General features: G+C 36.3%; 1 protein-coding gene across 1 annotated transcript in view; it reads right to left on the bottom strand.

Moving 5' to 3' along the window:
- The window catches only part of zgc:154054 (Alpha-1,3-mannosyl-glycoprotein 4-beta-N-acetylglucosaminyltransferase B-like), a 69,447-nt gene that overhangs the window by 11,801 nt on the left and 34,891 nt on the right, over positions 1-22,755 (bottom strand). The window contains exon 12 of the mRNA XM_056472222.1: positions 5,936-6,014. Coding sequence (XP_056328197.1) covers positions 5,936-6,014 — 79 coding nt within the window. The remainder of the gene's footprint in view (positions 1-5,935; positions 6,015-22,755) is intronic.

Genomic DNA, 22,755 nt, shown 5'->3' with positions numbered 1-22,755 from the left:
TTGAGCTTGTTTGTTTTTGGGTGTCAGCTTTCTGTCGTTTTTAAGTGTTTAAATTGGTGGATAACAAGGATCCACCTCCTTACAGAATGCAACTTAATACAAATGTCTGTGCAATGTCACTGGTATGAGTCCTGGCTGGGCAAGTTGGCATTACTGTGTGGAGTTTGCATGTTCTCCCAATGTTGGCGTGGGTTTCCTCCGGGTGCTCCGGTTTCCCCCACAGTCCAAACACATGCGCTATAGGGGAATTGAATGGGCTAAATTGGCCATAGTGTATGAGTGTGTGTGTGAATGTGAGAGTGTATGGGTGTTTCCCAGTACTGGGTTGCAGCTGGAAGGGCATGAACTACGTTAAAAAAACATGCTGGATTTCCTGAATTACCTAATGCTTCAGTAATTAATGCATTGTTAGACTCAAAACCCGAAAGTAAAGGACTAGTTTCTCAAATATACTCTAATTTGTACAATAGATCCTCAAAGTCTAGAACATAATAAAACCTCTTGGCAGCTTGACTTGAGCAGAGACTTTACAGATTCAGAATGGGATGGTATTTTAAATTAAGTACACACATCATCACACTGTACCAGACATGCCCTTATTCAATTTAAAATATTCACCGTTTACATTTCACAAATTTAAAATTGTCTAAGATCTATCCTACTGTTAGTCCAGCATGCAGTAGATGCTCAAATTCACCTGCCAGAACTGCCCACATGTTTTGGTTCTGCCCAAATCTAGGGAAGTTTTGGAAAGATATTTTTCAATCATTTAGTTATATGTATGGTTTTCTTATTGAACCTGAACCCCTGTTGGCAATTTTTGGAACCAGCCCAGAAAATATTGTGCTTAAAGAAGAAATATGTAGAGTAATTGCTTTTACCACACTATTGGCAAGGCGTTAAATTCTTTTGTATTGGAAGAAAACTGAGGCCCCAACACATAGTAGATGGATTAAAGACGTGATGTATTTTATTCAGCTTGAAAAAATCTAATTTACTCTCAGAGGTTCAAAAAATAACTTTTAAAACATGGTCTCCCTTTCTTACATACGTTGACAATTTACAATGTTTAGAGCAGGAGGATATGAAAAATCTCATATAATCCCAAAAGACCCCCCCCCCTCCTTTTTTAATTTAATTTTTTATTTAATTTATTATTATTATTTTATTTTTTATTATTCCTCTTTCATGTCACTGTAATTTTGTAATGTCTTTCACAATGGCAGTGCTTGTAATAAAGGTATACAGAACCCTCCTTTTATTACACACTGAATTGTTCACTTTTTATGTGTATCGTTTATCTTTTTGCATTTTTTCTTTTTTTACATTTATTCTTCTGTTTGCCATTACTGTACTGAAGTTGTGTATGCAACCGATACGTACACTTGCTGTGCATTTGTGTGACGCTTGAGGACTTTATATTTGCAGACTGTTAGCTATGTATATCTTCTGTTAAAGCCACAAAAGGGAAAGTAGTGTTGGGGATATTTGTTTGTATATTTTGTTTTGTTGTTGTTGACTGTTTTTTTTTTTTTTTTTTTTTTGTGCAAATGTATAAAAAATCCTTAGAAATAAAGTATTAAAAAAAAAAAAACATGCTGGAATAGTTGGTGGGTCATTCTGCTGTGGCGACCCCTGATGAGTAAGGAACTAAGCTTAAGGAAAATGAATAATAATAATAATAATAATAACAACAATAACAACAACCTTTATTTAACCAGGTAAGTCAATTGAGAACCAGTTCTCATTTACAATGACGACCTGGCCAAGAGGCAACATGAAAAGCAGATACAGTACAAAGCAGTAGGGACACAATACAATAACAATTTCACAAATGCAGATAATAACATATAAAACTAAAAACTAAAAACAAGCACAGTGATCTTGAGCTATTGACTGAATGGAATTTTTCAAAGATGATAGTGGAATGAAAGTGCTGAGCTTTAAGGTCTGAATGAATGTAAGCTTGAGATATGCTTGAAATTATTATATTTCCCATATTAACTGATGACATTTTTAGTTAAAACATCGGTCCAGCTTTATATTATGTGGCCTTAGGTGCTTATACATCAAAAAAATAGTACAATGTACTCACTGTGTTCATATTGGGTCAACAGTGTAATTATTACAGAAATGTAATGTAATTATAGGCAGATATGCAGATGTAAAAAATATAATGTATAAATATATAAAATATAATATAAACGTAGTGTATATAATAAGTGCATTTTACCAAATTACTAATTATAATGTAAGTACATAGTAATCAAGGCCACTTAATACACCTTTCTCTTGTTCTGTCAAGATTAAATATAATTTATCAGGTAGAAATAACTCAGAAACTGCTATTTGGGAGTAAAAAATGTTAATAAAGCTACGGTCACACCAGAGTTTGTGTGTGCGAAATTCTGTCGTGCGGCGCTGCGAAAAGGGGCGGGATTAAACAAGCTTATTAGACATTATAAAAGTGAGCGATCTGCTCCATGTTTAAAATTTCTGTCCAGAGAGGTCATGTTTTGATCCTCGATTGGTCTCACGCAGTCAAGTGATGCGATTTCGCAGGTCAGAGTTCACCAAGCTTGAACTTTGCACCGCAGCGACATGCGAAACTTGACGCATGACCTTGCGTTTCCGGTCTGACGCATTCGCGTACGTATGAATGGAAGTCTATAGGAGGAAAAGCCCAGTGTGACCGCAGCTTAATGCTGTGATTGCATATTATTGGAAAAAGTGAAATTATTTTAAACTATTGAAACGGCTTCTGTAATTTTCTAAATAATTTTATTTATTTATTTGTTTATTTTTAGGTACAAGTTGATATTGTAATTTATTATATTAATATAATATTAAATGAAATTTACAAAAAGAGTTATATTTGATACCATTAATTAACATAAAATACTTCAAACCGATTTTTTAGCATTGTTTAATTAATATTAACATTTAATTAATGTTATTATCACTCCAAAAATGCTGTCTTGCCATAACAATTCAACTTAAATTAGACTTTTAAACCCAACAGTTGGGTTACAACAACCCAGCATCATTTAGAGCAGGCATGGGCAAACTCGATCCTTGAGGGCCGGTGTCCCTGCAGAGTTTTGCTCCAACACTAATCAAACACACCTGAATACCCTAATTAGTGTCTTCAAGATCACTAGAAAGCTACAAGCAGGTGTGTTTGATTAGGGTTGGTGCAAAACTATGCAGGGACACCGGCCCTCCGGGATCGAGTTTGCCCATCCCTGATTTAGAGTGTACTAAAATTAACTACAACTTAAGATTTAAATACTGTAATGTTAAATAGCTTGAATAGAACTGAGCTAACATGATTATTTAAATATATAAGTTCAATGTAAACATGTATGTACATAAGTGTATTTTACCAAATTGCTAATTATAATGTAAGTACATAGTGGTTAAGGCCACTTAATTTCATCAAATACACATTTCTCATGTTCTGTCAAGATTAAATATAATTTATCAGGTAGAAATAACTCAGAAACTGCTATTTGGGAGTAAAAAAAGGTTAATAAATGCTGTGATTGCAAATGATTTGAACATATTTTGGAATTTTATTAATTTTGTATTTAAAGTAGAAGTTTTTATTGTAATTTCTAATATTAATTTTAATATTTAATTGTTTTATTACACTACAATAAGGTTATATTTGATAACATTAATTATCATGAAAAACACTTTAAACAAATATATTAATATTAATAAAATACTACTAACATTTATATGTTATAATCACTTCAAACATACTGAGTTGCCATTACAATTCAACTTAAATTAGTCTTTTTAACCCAACGGTTGGGTTGCAACAGCCAGCATTATTTACAGTGTGCTAAAATGAACTACAACTTCAGATTTAAATGACGCATTGTTAAATATATTTAATAGAACTGAGCAATGTAAACATGTACTTAAGTGCATTTTACCAAATTATAATGTAAGTACATGGTAATTAGGGCCACTTAATTTCATCTCATACACCTTTCTTTAGTTCTGTCAAGATTAAATACAATTTATCTAGTAGAAATGACCCAGAAACTGCTATTTGGGAGCAAAAAATGTTAATAAATGCTGTGATTGCATATTATTGGCAAATGAAAATATTTTAAATTATTGAAACGGCTTCTGTAATTTTCTAAATGATTTTATTTATTTATTTATTAAGAAGCTAATATTGTAATTGTTATTTAATATATTAATATAAATATTCAATTTAATTTACAATAAGATTATATTTGATACCATTAATTAACATAAAATACTTCAAACCAATTTATTAATAGTATTTAATTAATATTAACATTTAGTTCATGTTATTATCACTCCAAAAATTAGATTTTTAAACCCAACGGTTGGATTACAACAACCCAGCATTATTTAGAGTGTACTAAAATAAACTACAACGTCAGATTTAAATGACGCATTATTAAATATTTCTTAATAGAACTCAGCTAACATGAACTAACAGAGCAAATGCAGTGATGAAATGTATTGCGTGATAATGCCTCTCTAAAAATACCGGGTTGTTGTAACCCAACGTTAGGTCAAATATGAAAACCTAACCATGTATTTTAAATTTAATTATAAAATAAAAATAACCCAGTGTTGGGTTTGTCCATATTTGACCAAACGTTGGGTCAGTCCATATTTGACCTAACGTTGGCTCAAAGTCAGTTCCTAGAGGGCCGCAGCTCTGCACAGTTTAGTTCCAACCCTAAATAAACACAGTTGATCAAACTAATTCAGTCCTTCAGGCTTGTTTGATACCTACAGACAGGTGTGATAGGATTATTTTCTGTAAACATCAACACCAAATAAAATAATAATAATCATGTTAAAACGCAGCCTTGTCTTTTTAATAGTTAGAAATATCTCCTTGGTAGATCTTCAACTATTGACGAGATGATGAAAAGTCTACATAAACCGGGCTGAACAAACCGAAGCCATTCTGTCGGCAGCTTTGGTTCAAAAGGATTTAAGGGATTTTAAGGGATTTCAAAGTATTTAAAGGATTTCAAAAAGAGTTGTGAAATAAACCTACATGCAATGACAACAACGTGTAGATCTGAATTAATTACTGTGAATGAATGGCATAATCTAATTAAAGACGTCAATGCTTTAAGCAATCAAAAGACGGTTGTTTGATGATGATTGTTAGTTTGCAAGATGGATGATGATGTCTTTTTATGTTAAAGTATGTATTGTGAATAATTTTAAAACATGGAGGTGCTGTTTGTTTCATGCATTAACTGTACTTTGCAGCCAGTGTCACTGTGGCACTGCCCTTGGTGCTCCAGTTTCCCCCACAGTCCAAAAACATGCGGTACAGGTGAATTGTGTAAGCTAAATTGTCCGTGGTGTATGGGTGTGTGTGCGTGTGTGTGTGTGAATGAGTATGCATGGGTGTTTCCCAATACTGGGTTGCAGCTGCAAGGGCATCAGCAGTGTAAAACATATGCTGGAATAGTTGGCAGTAAAGGAAATAGAGACTAAGCCGAAGGAAAATAAATGAATGAATGTACTTTGCAGCAATACTTTGCTTTATTTAACAGCAAGGACCACAATGGAAACAAGCCCAGGGCTTTATTGTGTTTTTATCCTCGACCGCTTTATGTCAAAACATATGGGACACTTGTATTTTGTACACTTTGTTTAAAATCTGTCAAATAAAATTAAATTCAATACAATATTACTTACAGCCAAATTAAAGCAAATAAGACTTTTCCCAGAATAAAAGAAATATTATAGGAAATGCTGTGAAAAATTCCTTGCAATAAGTGTGAATAATCACTGTATGTGAGAGAGAAATGAAATTACTATATTTTTATTTCTCAAAAACAGGTTAAATTGTAATATAAGACAGAAACGTTTCTTTGAATGCTACAAATGATTCTATTTCTCATAAATGTTTACTTACATGAACAGGAAGCACTTCCACTGTTGTGTTGTAAAACCGGTCACCGTTTGTCTCAATATTGCCAGATCGAAAAAAGTACCTGCAAACACGAAACAAAAAACGAAAACGTATTTAATAAAATGTAAGATGATTTGTGTCAACACGGTGTAGGAATTATTGTTCATTTTTAGGTCAATTAATTACAGTTACTTATAATATACTTGTCTTAAATACTGTAAATAAATTCAACAGTTCTGTATAAATCAACTGAGAGAAGCAGAGTAGTCATGTTTTTTTTTTTTTTTTTTTTTTTTTTTTAATGTTTTATTTATACATTTTGAAACATTACAAAAATTTACAAAGACATAAACATGTAACAATAAGCAAATACACTGAAGAGTATTTTGAGCAAATAGTAATAATATAAATAAATAAACAATAATAAATAAAAATAAGATAATGAAAATAAATAGATAAATAAAATAAAAAACAACAACACTAGTGCAATCTTATATACATAAAAAACAAGTCTACAATGTGTTGACCAGAAGTAGTTTCCCATAAAAGCTGGGCATTAGGGGGTGGGGACTCAATCAGAAGGAACAGGGTCAAGCTGAAGAGTTTGGACATATTTGCGAAGGGGTTCCCACAAATGAATAAAAACAGTGCTAGTTCGGTGAAAAGAGTACCTAATTTTTTCTAATTTCATAAAATAAAGAACATTTCTTATCCAACAAGAGTGAGAAGGAGGGTGAGGGCTCTTCCAGTTCAGAAGAATTAATCGCCTAGCTAGAAGGGTTAAGAAAGCTACAAAGTCTACAAAATGAGAGGGTAAAGTGTGGTCGGGCGGAAGAACCCCAAATAAACCAATAATTGGACATGGTGGGATATCAACAGTGGTAATAGCTGATAGCGAGAGAAATATTTGTCTCCAAAAAGAAAGCAGGGACGGACAGGACCAAAACATATGAAATAAAGTGGCTGTACCAGAATGACACCTGTCGCACTCAGGGTCTATAGACGGATTGATGCGAGCTAGCCTGCTTTTGGACCAATGAGCTCTATGCACTACCTTGCATTGTATTAGCCTGTGACGTGCACAGATTGAGGAGGAGTTAACCCTGTTCAAGACAGCTTTCCATGTCTCCTCGGTAATCTCAATTCCCATGTCTTGAGACCAGGTGGTCCGTAAGTTATCAGAAGAAAATTGAAGATTAACAATTATATTAAATAATTTAGAAATTGAACCTTTAGCACAGGGATCTATGCCCAGTATTGTGTCTAGATCTGAAGTTGGCGGTGCATTTGGAAAGTTAACAAATTTTTTGCGCACAAAATCTCGAGTTTGTAAGTATCTGAAAAAATTGGATTTAGGGACATTAAATTGAGAGGTCAACTGACCAAAAGAGGCAAAAACACCGTCAATGTAAAGATCACCAAAAGAAGCCAATCCAAGATCTCTCCATGAGGCATAAGCATTGTCCAAGATAGAAGGGTAAAACAGAGGATTGGAGTGTATTGGGGATAACAAAGAGATATTATGAAAACCAAAATGGCGCAAAAATTGGGTCCAAATTTTGAGACTGTTTTTTACAATTATATTATTTGAATATTTAATTGGGGTCATTGTATATGGGAGGCATAAAAGAGCAGCCAAAGAGGACGACTTATTGCACGAGACAGACTCAATGTGCAGCCAAGGGGGGGAATTCGCAAATTTGCATGAATGTAGCCAATATAGAGTAGAGCGTATATTTGCTGCCCAGTAATATATTTGGAAATTTGGAAGAGCTAGACCACCCAATTTTTTTGTTCTTTGAAGAATAGTTTTACGAATCTTTGGGGTTTTTCTGTTCCAGAGAAAACTAGAAATAGAGCAATCAAGTGAAACAAAAAAAGATTTTGGAATAAAAATAGGAATACATTGAAATAAGTAAATAAATCTAGGAAGTACATTCATCTTAATACAGTTAACCCTACCGATCAAAGATAAAGGGAGGAGAGACCATCGATTAAAATCCTGTGTAAGATTATTTACTAATGGGACAAAGTTGAGGTCAAATAAGTCTGAAAAGCTTTTTGTGACATTTATGCCCAAATATTTGAAACTTTGTAAGGAGGATTTGAAAGGTAGAGAACCTAATGGGTAATCCAAGGCTGCTGTATTAATAGGCATTAATTCACTTTTACTCAAATTTAATTTATATCCTGAAATCAGGCCGAAGTCTGCTAGCAATTTCAACACCAAAGGAATAGAGGTACAAGGGTCAGACATGTATAACAAGAGATCATCGGCGTATAAAGACAGTTTGTGCTCCCACTCCCCCCTTTTTATGCCAGCCATTGCACTGGCTCTTAAAGCAATTGCCAACGGCTCAATAGCTATTGCAAATAGTAGAGGGGAGAGTGGACAGCCTTGTCTAGTACCGCGACCAAGTGAAAAATATTTAGAATAATTGTTATTTGTTCGTACACAGGCCATTGGAGATGTGTATAAAAGTCTAATCCAAGTTATAATTTGATCAGGAAACCCAAATTTCTTCAGTGTGTAAAGCAGATACCTCCACTCGACTCTATCAAATGCCTTTTCAGCATCCATAGAAATAACTAATTCTGGAGATGCATTTGAAGAAGAAGAGTAGAGAATATTTAAAAGGCGTCTAATATTGTGAAAAGAGTGTCTATTTTTAATAAAACCTGTTTGGTCTGGTGAGATTATAGCTGGGAGAACAGTCTCTAGACGTTTTGCTAAAACTTTAGCTAATAATTTGACATCAGAACAAAGTAAAGAGATGGGACGGTAGCTACTGCACTGGGAGGGATCTTTATCTTTTTTAAGAATAAGGGAAATAATAGCCTGTCGGAGAGAAGGAGGAAGGATACCTGAACTGTAAGACTCATTAAACATGTTAAGTAAAAGAGGAGACAATTTGTCAGAAAATGTCTTAAAGAATTCTGCAGGAAAGCCATCAGGCCCTGGGCATTTGCCATTCTGCATGAGATTTAGAGCAGTCTTAATTTCTTCCAATGCAAGTGGAGCTGCCAAATTAGAGGAGATATCAGAATCAATACAGGGTAAATTTAAAAATTTGAAAAAACTGTCAAATTGAGCCTCTTCGACTATATTTTCCGAAGTATATAAAGAGGCATAGAAATCTTTAAACATGTCATTAATAGTTAGTGGGTTGGCTGAAAAACCAGTGGGGGTGGAGATTTGAGTAATATGATGTGAAGCTGCAGACTGACGTAACTGATGAGCAAGCAATTTACTGGATTTATCACCGAATTCATAATAATTGGAATGAGTTTTATGTAATGCATCAATTGCTTCATCTGTGGTAAGCAAATCAAATTCTGTCTTTGTTGTGAGAAACCGAGCGAAAAGGTCAGGGTCTGTTGAGTTAGCACATTTAGCCTGGAGGTCTGACAACAAATTAAGAAGCTTGACCCTACTTTCGTTCATTATTTTTTTCTTGTATGCTGCATATGAGATAATTTCTCCCCTTAAGTAAGCCTTGCATGCCTCCCAAATAGTCTTAGGTGAAACTTCTGGAGAGAGATTTGTAGAGATAAATAGATCAATACGATCATTAATAACTGCTATAAACTCAGGATCTTTAAGTAGTAGGGAGTTAAAACGCCAGGGTGGCCTAGACATTGAAAAGCCAGGAAGAGCCAGATCAAATGTAACAGCGGCATGATCTGAAATTACTATAGCATTATAAACACATGAACTAATCAATGGAAGCAAATTATTATCAACCAAAAAGTAATCTATGCGGGAAAAAGAGCGATGGACAGGAGAAAAAAATGAGAATTTTTTTGTATTCGGATTTAAAAAGCGCCAAACATCAGAAACAGCATATTGCTCCATAAAAAGCTGAATGATCCTACTCGATTTAGACTGTGCACAGAGTCTGGAAGATGAGCGGTCTAGAAGAGGGTCTAAGCAACAATTAAAATCCCCACCTAGAATTAGTTGGTTTGAGTGTAAATCAGGGAGGGAAAACAAAACTTTTTTGAAAAATGCCTCATCGTCCCAATTAGGTCCATATACGTTAGCCAAAACCAAGCGAGCTCCGTTTATTTGTCCTCTGAGAATAATAAAACGCCCATTAGGATCCGAAATAACCTCAGAGACTGAAAAGGGAATCGATTTGTGGATGAGAATAGCTACACCTCGGGACTTACTTTGGAAACTAGAATGGTAAAGCTGACCTACCCATCCCTTTCTTATCTTTAGATGATCAGCAGGCATAAGGTGTGTTTCTTGGATAAAGGCAATGCTAGTATTTAAATGTTTTAAGTAGTTAAGAACTTTATTTCGCTTCACCGGGGAGTTAAGCCCCTTAACATTCCAACTAGTGAATTTTAGTACACCACGCGTTGCTACCTTGTTACTCATGAGAGACATTAATAACAAATACTATAAGCGTGATCAAGTCTATGAGAACCCACCCCCAAGTATGCACAGCCAACATAGCAGGTGGTTGAAAGTGATTGCACACAAAAATACAAAAAGAAAAAGAAAAATAAAAGCACAAAAAACAAAACACAACGGTAACAAAGGGAAAAAAAAGAAAGGGGAAAAAAAGATAAACCCACTCTTAAACCCACCCTTTCCCCAGCTGACAACAAGAACTGCAGCTGAACCCACTTTACCATAACAGGCAAGTTTCCTAACTCCTAGTCCTCCCAAACATAATAGTTACATCAGTAATATTAAAATTCGATTTTCATTCAATGCTTACTGACAAACTTAGACTGCAAAACAAATTGGAGGAAGAGAAAAAAGGCGAAGCAATCGCACACAAAATACAAAAGGGCAGTAACACTATGCCTCACAAAATAGGCACAAATCTAAGTAGATTGGATTTTAACATAACATAAAAGAGTCTGCAATAAGTTTTTAACTAAGCAACATCAACATAGCTTTATCAAATGTAACATAATGTCCAATATAAAATCCGCTGGGCCAACCACCCAGGCTGTTCTTTAGGTAATAAAAGAAGGTCAAAAAGTAATATCTGCTTGCAGTATAAAAAAGCCTGACTGAGCTTATTGTGAATCTAAACCAAAATCCAAGTACTAGTCATCCCTTAATTAGAACGATATAAAAAAAGGGGGAAATAAATGTAAAATGTATAATGTAAAAAAGGGGAGAATAAACTACAAGCCTACAATTCAGCCTACTATAAATAAAATTAGCTTTTAAGTTCAAACACGGAAAAGTCTTAATACTGAGCAGGTTTATATCTCAAATCCACAGGTACATCCTATAGCATCCTTGGAGAGGGAGGCGGCCAGAAAGACATTAATGACTGTACATAGTAGAGTCTAATTCAACTCGTTTGCTACTAGCTCGAACTCTGGATGAAACTGTTGGCTTCCGAAACCGAAGCAAGCCATTTCTTCTCACCGTTTGGAAGTGTTATTCGAAGTCTAGCAGGGTAGAGAAGCGCAGGCTTGAGTCCTCGTTTGTAGAGTGATGACATCACGTCTTTATACTCGGCGCGAAGTTTCACAACATCAGGGCAATAATCCTCAAAGATACGAATCTTGTGGCCATCATACAGCAGCTCACCCTTTTTGCGAGATTCACGGACGACCAAATCCTTTGTTTGAAAGCGATGAAATCGCAGGATGACAGGTCGCGGTCTCTGGCCTGGTGCAGGTTTAGGCGCGAGGCTGCGGTGAGCTCTGTCCAGCTCGGGCGGCGAAGTTAACACCTGGGAGCCAAGGACATCGACCAAAAGCTGAGAGAAAAAAGCCGTCGGTCGCGGCCCCTCGACTGATTCGGGTAAGCCGACTATTCGAATGTTTTGGCGCCGGCTGCGACTTTCAAGATCCGAAACTTTAGCTTTTAGCCACTCATTGTCCTTCTGGAGCCTCAAACACGTAGCGTTGAGTTGATCGAGTTGTTGATTAAACTCTGTAGCACCGGACTCGAGGTTTCCGATGCGAAGGTCATGATCAGCCACCGTGGATTGAATATTATCAAGCTTGGTTGCCAAACTTTCAAAAGATGTTTTAAAATCCTCTGCGATCGAGGCTCTAAGGTCATCATGTAGCGCACGAATCTCGGCCAGCGTGACGTTAGCATTCGGCGAAGGAGAACCTTCTTTATCGACCTGTCTGCCCCTTCCTTTTGACATTTCAAAAATAAAATATGTCGCAGAAGAGTAAATAAACGAATACTGTCAGAAACTAGCAAAATCACTGATGTTAATAGACAAAACTGAAAAGTTTTTTGGGAGCTGACCACGCGCACGTCTACTCCTCAGGCGCCATAACCGGAACTCTCGAGTAGTCATGTTTTTGTTATACAAACATATTTCGAATAAAAAAATACATTTCAAGTAAAAAAACTACATTTATCAACACAATTGCGCATGCTTTATAGACAATAAACTGAGTCAGAAATATGAAATATGGTGTGATACATATGAATATTTTTGTGCAGAGTTACTCCATTTCTTAATTTGTTATTTTATGCTAATTAATGATATCAAATATAACCTTATTGTAAATTAAATTGAATATTTATATTAATATATTAAATAACAATTACAATATTAGCTTCTACTTAATAAATAAACAAATAAATAAATAAAATCATTAGAAACTTACAGAAGCTGTTTCAATCATTTAAAATATTTTCATTTGCCAATAATATGCAGTCACAGCATTTATTAACATTTTTTGATCCCAAATAGCAGTTTCTGGGTCATTTCTACTGGATAAATTGTATTTAATCTTGACAGAACTAAAGAAAGGTGTATTTGATGAAAGTTTGTTGTTAAAATGAATAACATTACCACTGCTTAAGTATTATTATTTAAATAAAGCTAAAAGCCCTGTTGTTTGATTTATTTAATTCATTTTCCTTTGGCTTAGTCCCTATATTCATCAGGGGTCACCACAGCGGAATGAATCGCCAACTTATCCTGCATATGTTTAACACCGCGGATGTCCTTCAAGCTGCATCACAGTACTTGGAAAATCCCATAGAGTCTCATTCGCACACACTCATACACTACGGCCAATTTAGTTTATTCAATTCCCCTATAGCGCATGTGTTTGGACTGTGGAGCACCCGGAGGAAACCCACGCCAACACAGGGAGAACATGCAAACTCCACAGAAATGCCAACTGGACCAGCCTGTACTTGAACCAGCGACTTTCTTGCTGTGAGGTGACAGTGCTACCCATTGAGCCATCATGTTGCCCTTATTTAACTTAAATTAAATAATTAACAGGTAAATTTCTAATGTATGTGCTGAGATTTATAAGGATTTGTAGCTATTTTTGAGTCAAGTAATAAAATTCCTTAATTTTTAGTAATTACTAAAGTAATTTAAATACAATAATGATGTAAAATACAGCATAAAAGTAATTAATTAGTATCTTACTCAACATGAATCAACACATTGCTATTATTTTCAGAGTTATAATGTGACAAGCAGCAAAGATGATTTGCGCTCAATAATGTATGAGATAATACAACTTGAGCTCAACCAAACTCAGCACCATGGGAGGTAGGGCGTTCTCTTTCCGTGCCCCCAAACTGTGGCATGCTCTTCCCACTGATATTAGGAGTGCTGGTTCATTGGACTGTTTTAAAAAGCTACTCAAGTTAAAACTCATCCCTTTAGGACTGTTTTTAATTTGAGATATCTTTTAGTCTTACTGTGTTTTTTTACTCTATTTTCTTATTGTTTTCCTGTGCTTTGTTGTTTTTACTTTCTTGTAAGCGCTTTGGGTTTTAAAAAAGCGTGTTATAAATAAAATATATTTTTATTATTATTATTAACCACTCTCACTGGCATAGCAGTGATAAAAACAAAACGCTATTGGCTACTTTTTAAAAAGGGGTGTGGCTACTCTATGTCCCACCCTCTTGTAATTTTTCAGTTGAGATTGCGTCAAACATCCAATAAAAACGCACATTTCAAAGCACTTCACGTGACCTTTAACCCATAAGGCGATGAAGGTTGTTAGGTAAGCAGCAACAATGGAATTTACTCGAAGTCAAGCAGACACAACAAAGGAGTTTCCCCAGGCTCATTTACACTGCATTACCTACAAATGTCATCGGACCACATTTTTAGATGTTAACATAGTTTTAATGGGCTCGACTAAGGTCAACAGCTGTGTGTGCTTAAAGCATAGGTCTCAAACTGGATTCCTGGAGGGCCACAGCTCTGCACAGTTTTGCCTCAACCCTAATCAAACACAGCTCAGCCAACTAAACAAGGTGTTCAAGACTACTAGAGACTATTAAGCAGGTGTGAGTTGGAGGTGGTTGGAGCTAAACTATGCAGAGCTGCGGCCCTCTAGGAATTGAGTTTGAGACCATTGGCTTAAAGCAACATTACGCTTATTTAGAAATATTCTCATTTACAGCTCCTCTAGAGTTAAACAGTTGAGTTTTACTATTATTGAATCCATTCAGATGATCTCTGTGTTTGGCAGGAGCACTTTTTTTTAGCTTAGCTTAGCATAGATCATTGAATCAGATTAGACCGTTAGCATCTCATACGTTGTCTACTAAAACTGACAGAAAACATCAGGATGAGCAAGTGATTTACAATCCTGACAGTAAAAATGATAACAAAATTCATTCATTTTCCTTCGGCTTAGTCTCTATTTCAGAGGTCAACACAGCAGAATGAACCACCAACTATTCTAGCAAATGTTTTATGTGGCGGATGACCTTCCAGCCGCAACCCAGTACTGGGAAACACCCATACACACACACTCATACAATACGAACAATTTAATTCATTAAATTCCAGTACTGGGAAACACCCATTCACACTCAGACACCTGGACCGCATGTGTTTGGACTGTGGGGGAAACCGGAGCACCTGAAGAAAACCCACGCCAACATGGGGAGAACATGCAAACTCCACACAGAAATGCCAACTGGCCCAGCCGGGACTTGAACCAGCGACCTTCTTGCTGTGAGGCCGCAGTGCTAACCACTGAGCCACCGTGCCACCCTATAACAAAATGACATGTTGTTATAATTTATAAGGTAAACTGACCTAAAAGTAAAACAGAAATTGTTAATATCAGTAATGTGTTTTAAACGTAATATTATTTCATCTAAATGCAACATATTGTGTTAACACTTTAGTCTAAGTAACTATTCAACCATTCACTACTGGCTTATTACCTGCCTATTCTTAAGATATTAACTGTTAATTAGCACTTCAAAAGTATGATCATATTATGCATCCTTAATCCTACTCAACAACTACACTACCTGGCAAAAGTCTTGTCATCAATCCCAGCAACAAATAATAACTTGACTTCTAGTTGATCATTTGGAAAAGTGTCAGAAGGCAGATTTTCCTGCTGAATCATCTGTTGAACTGCATCCCAATCATCACAAATACTGCAGAAGACCTACTGGAACCCACAGGGACTCAAGATTCTCACAGAAATCAGTCAAGTTTGGTGAAGGAAAAATCATGGTTTGGGTTACATTCAGTATGGGGGTGTGCGAGAGATCTGCAGAGTGGATGATCAACATCAACAGCCTAAGGTATCAAGACATTTGTGCTGCCCATTACATTAAACACCACAGGAGAGGGCCGATTCTTCAGCAGGATAGCGCTCCTCCTCATACTTCAGCCTCCACATCAAAGCTCCTGAAAGTAAAGAAGGTCAAGGTGCTCCAGGATTGGCCAGCCCAGTCACCAGACATGAACATTATTGAGCATGTTTGGGGTAAGATGGAGGAGGCATTGAAGATGAATCCAGAGAATCTTGCTGAACTCTGGGAGTCCTGCAAGAACGCTTTCTTTGCCATTCCAGATGACTTTATTAATCAGTGATTTGAGTCATTGCAGAGATGTATGGATGCAGTCCTCCAAGCTCATGATGGAGTCAGACACAATATTCATTCTGTTTCCACTGCAGCATGACCACATATTATATACTGGACATTATTTCTGTTCAGTGACAAGACTTTAGTCTAAGCAAAGTCAGACCTTACTGTCCTAATGAACTCATTAAATAATCAAGGCATGATCATATTTTATTTTGGTAAAATAAGCGTAATCTAAAGGCCTTTGCCTTTCATATAAGCCACTTCTGATACCAAATGATCAACTAGAAGTCAAGTTATTATTTGTTACTCCTAAAACTTGGATAGGCGACAAGACTTTTGTCAGGTATCGTGAACCCCACTACTAACTTATCAACTATTAATAAACAGTAAATTATTAGTTTATTGAGCTAAAAGTCTTAGTTAATGGTTTGTTAATAGCATGAAATGTACAATAAAAGCAAAATGTGATCACATAAAATGTGAAAACGTGTGTGTGTTTGTGTTTGTATATATATATATATATATATATATATATAAATTATATAATATAAATTAAAGTTTTCAATTCACTTAACATTTAACTCTTGAGGCTTTTTATTTGTAGCCTATGATATTGGTATTTAGTTTCAGTACTGAGGTATTAAATTCCAGTATATTTTGAGCAATCCCTAGACATACTGCATTAAAAACTGGATATTTTTCTTGTCAAAAACCCATGGATTCACTACAGGAGTCTGTCGAAACCATGTGAAGTATTTTATTATAGATGGATGTGCTTCATTAGACTTGTTTTCTTCTAAAAAAAATGTAAGTCAGCCAATCATTGTCATTATAGAGCTGTAAAATCCCAAGATCTTTTTAAAAACACCTCCAATTGGATTCACCTAAATATAGAAAGTAATACACACCTATAGGATGCCTTGAGGGCGAGTAAACCATGGAATAATTTTAATATTTGAGGTGAGCTAATCCTTTAACTTAAGGGGAATTAACCTTAAGAGTACAGTGGGAGTGTTTTGAGCTCTAGTATAGAGTATCCTGCTGAAACTGAAGCCACTGGTTCACATTCGTTCAACAGAGCAAACTCACTTTTATATAAGAGACCGCTGGGTGTACGTTTACACTGCCACTGGCCTTTTACTTCTGTTTATATATTCAGGTCAAGACATATTTACAATGCATGCTATATCACTTACCCAAAACTGTACCTGTATAAATTACTTCTGCCGAACAACAGAAGATTTCTAAACCTTACTGGACCCGGGCCTGAATAATTTCCTTGTGTAAGTGTGTGGGAGGGTTTTATTAGCAGTTTAGACTAGCGCCATATTAAGCAATTTAAGTAAAATCTCAAAGTGCTATAAAAGAAACATGATAAAATCAACCCAGGCTCATTCTGAAAACGTAGTCCCGTGGACGTTTCTGGAAACTGCGAATTATGTAGCTGGAGGTACGTATGGCTGCATTTAGTTTTTTAAGCGAACGCTATGGGGTGGTGTGACGCCGTTCCTTTTGCCGCTTACCCGGCCGCTCGCTTACCTCCGTGTGGAGGGCTTTCCCGCCGCAACCAGTTTGTCCGGTTAGCTCATCATGTACGTCAGCGGACTCAAGACACAGAGAGGAGCTGAAGACGACGACCGGGTTCGAGTCCGGGGAAGAGCAGTTCCAGAAATTAGGTAAGACAACAAAATTAGGTGAGAATGTGGTAAAATCTGAAAATGTGGTAAAAATCAGACGAGGGCTTTTCTTTTTCCGGACAGCTTTTGTAAATCGTTGGTTGGGTTAAGGGAAGTAAGTAGGTGGGCGGGTCAATCAGTAAAATTGGTTCGGTTTAGGGAAGGAGGAGGGTGGGTCAGCCGATTGGCAGGTCGCACGGTCAATCATTCTGTCATTCAGACAGACAGACGGTCGTTTGACAGCGGCCTCTGGTGGGTTTACGCGAGAACATCGCGGGTGCAAAACGGCACTCATAAGAAACGTTCGAGATGACGCCTCTCACAGATTCGGGAAAACAAAAACTGCAAAAATGCGTACCTTCCAGCACGTATTTCACGGTCTCCAGAAACGTCCACGGGACTACGTTTTCAGAATGAGCCTGGGTTGGATAAAATAAAGCAAAAAAGAAAACAGCTACCAACTAAGATTTACACAAACTCTAAGGGCTCTATTTTAATGATCGAGGCGCAAAGTCTAAAGTGCATGGCGCAAAAGCATTAAGGGCATGTCTGAATCCACTTTTGCTATTTTAAGGACAGAAAAATACGCTCTGCGCCCTGGCGCATGGTCTAACAGGGTTGTGCTTGTTCTCTTAATGAGTTATGGGGGTGTTTTGAGCATAATCTGCATTAAACCAATCAGAGTCTCATCTAACATTCCCTTTGAGAGTCAGTTGCGTCACGCCATGCCGCATTTGCTATTTACATGGTGGACTTTGTAAGTGGGAAAACTGAACGCTTCACTAGAGAGAAAACAAAACACAGTTAAACAAAGCATCTGCAGCATGAGGATAAAGCATGAGCCTCCTCCATTCAGCCTCTTTACTTTACTCCTTTACTTTCGTTCATAAAGAAACCATGTTGTATGCACTCCACTGAACATATCCATTAGCTTACATATTTAATTTAGTTTGTTAAGCGCAAAGATTTGTTTCAAAACTATTTCTAAATCCAGTTCTAGTTTCCAGCAAACTAATAAATGAACAATAATAATGAAGTGTGGTCAAAAAACTGAGTTATATCCAAACCCACGTCCTATTCTTATGCCCCATATGGTGATGCAGACGTCTCCAAAACCCGACAGGTGGACAAATCTAAACTTGTTTTTATAAAACAAATATAAATATGCAGATAATAACACTGCTAATAATAATAATAATAACAACATTATACAAATGCAAATTTTCATGATTAAACTGAAAAAGCCCCCCGAGATGAGGCATATAGGCTGATATAGGCAGTGGCTTTTATATTTATGTAGAAAATAATCATTTTTGTGTCATTTTAATCCTTTAATTGTTTTCATATATAAAGATGTTTGGTATTGCTGTACATCCTGTGTGTATTAAGAAATGTGTAAGCATTTGGACCTGCCTAGGCACATAACGCGATCTGCGCTGGACTTTAGAGCAGCTTTTAGTTGGTCAAGGGCGTGGTCTATTTTAGTTCCTCAAAATAGCAACGCACCAACAATGTGCCTTAACACACCTCCTTTATAGACCAGCACACCCATGAGTCCACAAAGTGATGCAAATGGATATCCTGTTTAAACAAAGTAGCGCAAAACATGAAAATTAGAGTTGTGCTGGTCTGAAAATAACAACAAATCGCACCATACAGGTCTTGTGCCTTATTGCACCTTTTTAAAACCATCAAATGCTTGCAGAGCCCTCAAATATTCAGGGAGAGCATTCAACAAGTTTGTCACAATCACCAGAAATCAAGCCTGTGCAGCTCACTAGAGAACTACACATCTGCCAATTTAACAAACGACAACTCCCATCATACACCTCACACACACACCAGTTCTCTATTCCCCCTGATTATACACACATAGCTGGAAGTTCATGATGGACCATAATACCAGCACGCACACACACACATGCACACGCACACACATTATAATATATATATATAGTCTTGTAAACTGTAAGTGAGCATAATAAAGTGTTTTCCTTGTCTTCCCTTGTTGTGTCTTCCCAACCATTCGCCTGAACTCTGACCACGCTTTTGGATTCTCTGCATGCTCCTGTCTGTCCCTGTTTTGACCTTTGCCTGCTTGATGATTCTCTTAATAAACTGCATTTGGATCCTCATCTCCATTGTACCCTGACTCATAACAAGTACTGTATGTCTCCTTTTAAAACCATCAAATGCTTGTGAATCCCTCAAATGTTCAGGCGAGTCAAATCGAATGAATCAAATGAATCAGCAGAAGTTTGATTCATTCACTCAGACTCACGCATTGAATCATTTGCAATGGAATGGAATGAAGCGCCAACTTATCTAGCATATGTTTTATACAGCAGATGCCCTTCCAGCTGCAACCCTGTACTGGGTAACATCCATACACACTCATTCACACTCATACACTACGGCTAATTTAGTTTAGTTAATTCACCTATAGCGCATATCTTTGGACTGTAGGGGAAACCGGAGCACCCAGAGGAAACTCTGGGGAGAACATGCAAACTCCACACAGGAATGCCAACTGATCCAGCCGGAGCTCGAACCAGCGACCTTCTTGCTGTGAGGCGAAAGTGCTAGCCACTGCGTTACCCACCAAAATACATGGAAACAACATTTTCAAATGACTTCTCTCATAGTGTAAATCACCAAACGAGAGTGATATTGAACACTGGTGAGTCTGTGAAACAGTGTTACTCATCAGTTGGCCGGTTACCTTATTATTCAAACAATGTCTGAGATATGTGATATGGTTTTGCATGATTATCAAAACTCAAAGTGCTGTGATCTCCTGACATGAACGGTTATTAAGATAACACTCTTTTCATTCTCTCGGAGTAACCAGAAAATAATATATCAGTACATGACTTTAGCCTACAACAAAACCTTCTAAAAAATAAATAAATAAAAAATAAATAAATAAATGTAACACTTTACAATAAGGTTGTATAAGTTAAGGCATTTACTAAAATGAACAAACAGTGTACAATACATTTCTTACTGCATTTTTTTTCCATGTTAGTTAACATTAGTTAACAATACTATCATTATGCGTATTGCTATTACTATCATTATCAATACTATACTTCATTGTTAGTTCATGTGTTGCCAGATGTAGACTGATTCCAGCCCAAAAGCTGTCGAAAAAACGCTGAAAACCAAAAAGCGCCGCCCAACAATCAGCAGAATGTAGTAACCTGTCTTGAGGCTAAGGAGCGGGGGAGATCACAAGTGTTTGTACACTGTTTCAAGTGTATGTATGCGAGGAATGGGGGCTATGGCATCTCTTTGGGAGATTAAAACAGGTTTATAAGGGCAGACTGGGGCTGGCAGGCACACCGTTGCAAAACCGCCCAAATTTTCACTACCCACCTGTGTCATGTTTTACCCGCAAAAATTAATTCAAAACCGCCCAATCTGGCAACACTGCTCATGGTTAGGGCAAGACGGAATCTGCGGACATTTTTTGCTATTTCTGCACAGAATTTTGTGAAAAATCCGCGGATTTATGCGAAATGATTTTAGGAGTATCATAACTAAAAACTTAATATATAAAATAAAAAGTTATACCATTTTAACTTTAATGTCTTTAATGTTAATTTACAATGCAAATCCAAATATATCCACTTTATTTGGTAAACAAAGCAAGCCTGTCATATGATATATCTACTAAAAGACAGAAAAATATTACTTTACAAACTGTAGTGTAAGTAAATCATATGAATATTTTCATATTAGTCAATAATTATACTGAAATTAATTAAAAAACTGAATAAATATAAATGTACACACATTTACACAAGTAAATAAACAGAATCAATGATGAGCTTAAAATCTGTGGAAATCTGCAGAATTTTGCACACGTGCATTAACTAATGGTAACAAGCATGAGTTTGGATGTTAATAAAGCATTAGTAAATGTCAAACTGTGATGAATAAATGCTGTACAAGTATTGTTCATAATTAGTTCATGTTAGTAAATACATTAACTAATGAAACCTAACTGTTAAGTGTGACCAAAATAAAAATAAATAAAAGATGTGTGTAATGGTCCCTGTTTTGTTTCAGTTCAGTTCCATATTTTCATGTCACGCCTGGTTATTTGAGTTTCACTCGTTAATTAGCTTAGTTATTTAGTCTTCACCCCCTCATCATGTTGTTTATTGTTTGCACTATATCCCTTTGTTGAAACCCTTTGTTATTGATCGGTTATGCTATGTTAATGAGGTCTAAGTGTTCTCAATGTCCTTGTTTAGTTTATGTTTTAATTTGAATCATCAATAAACCTGGAAGGACTGCATTTGGATCCACACGTTTGTTTTACTCCTTGCACCACACGTCAGACGTGACAATATGTATGACCTAGCGGTACTCTATTACGGTGGTTTATGAGGACTTGCAATAATTGTAATTCAAATTCCTCACACTTAAAAATAATACTTAACAGGGTCTTTTGGCATTTAAAATTTGCTACAGGTGTCCTGTGAGGATTGGGTTTAGGGGTAAGGCTATTAAATAAGCTGTTTTTACTGTAGAAAATACATTACACTGATAAAGAGTCCCTGTAAACCACCAATACCAACATGTGTGTGTGTATGTGTGTGTGTCTCTAAATAAATACCAAATACTTTTAAAGGGACCACATGTCTTTTCCCCTACAGTTAAAGGTGCTGTGTGTAAGTTTTTGACTCTTCTAAAGCATAAACATACCATAACATGTTTGCAGATATTTAAGTAACATGCCAAGTGAATTTATTTGTAAAACAATGCTGAGGTCAGATATTCTGCTTTGAAAATGTGCTTTCCATGCTGGAACATCGGTCTTTGTTTTGGTTTTTTAACCCATCCACTGCCAGTTTAGCCAATTATATATTTCAGCACGCCTGGTTGCCTCGGTGGAAAACAGTGTATTTCATTCATTCAGTCAGTCAGGAAGGCTCTCAAAAGTATGTGTCTGCGCTTACGTGGACTCATCAGAGGAGGAGCCAAGTGATAATGCGTTTTGATCCAGGAGTGCAATACCTAGTTCAACCACTGGATGTCAAACTTACATCCTGCACCTTTAAAGAGTTGTGTGGTAATATACATATGAATGATTTTTAAAATTAATGTATATTTAAAATGTATTTTATATTTATATTTTTCTAACTTCTGTCTTTTTGTACAGCACAGTGGTCAACCATTGTTGCTTTTACTTTAGTATTTTTGTTCATTCGCGTGAAGTTATTTTTGTTCTCTTATTGTAAATAAATTACTGCTTATTTCGCTTTATCTGTGCCCTTGTTTGACTGTCTTCACCCTCCACCTTATTCCTCAGT

This window comes from Danio aesculapii, chromosome 14, assembly GCF_903798145.1.
Source record: "Danio aesculapii chromosome 14, fDanAes4.1, whole genome shotgun sequence".
Taxonomy (NCBI): Eukaryota; Metazoa; Chordata; class Actinopteri; order Cypriniformes; family Danionidae; genus Danio; species Danio aesculapii.
Note: the sequence above shows the minus strand (reverse complement) of the source record. Positions and strands in the feature narration are given on the sequence as shown.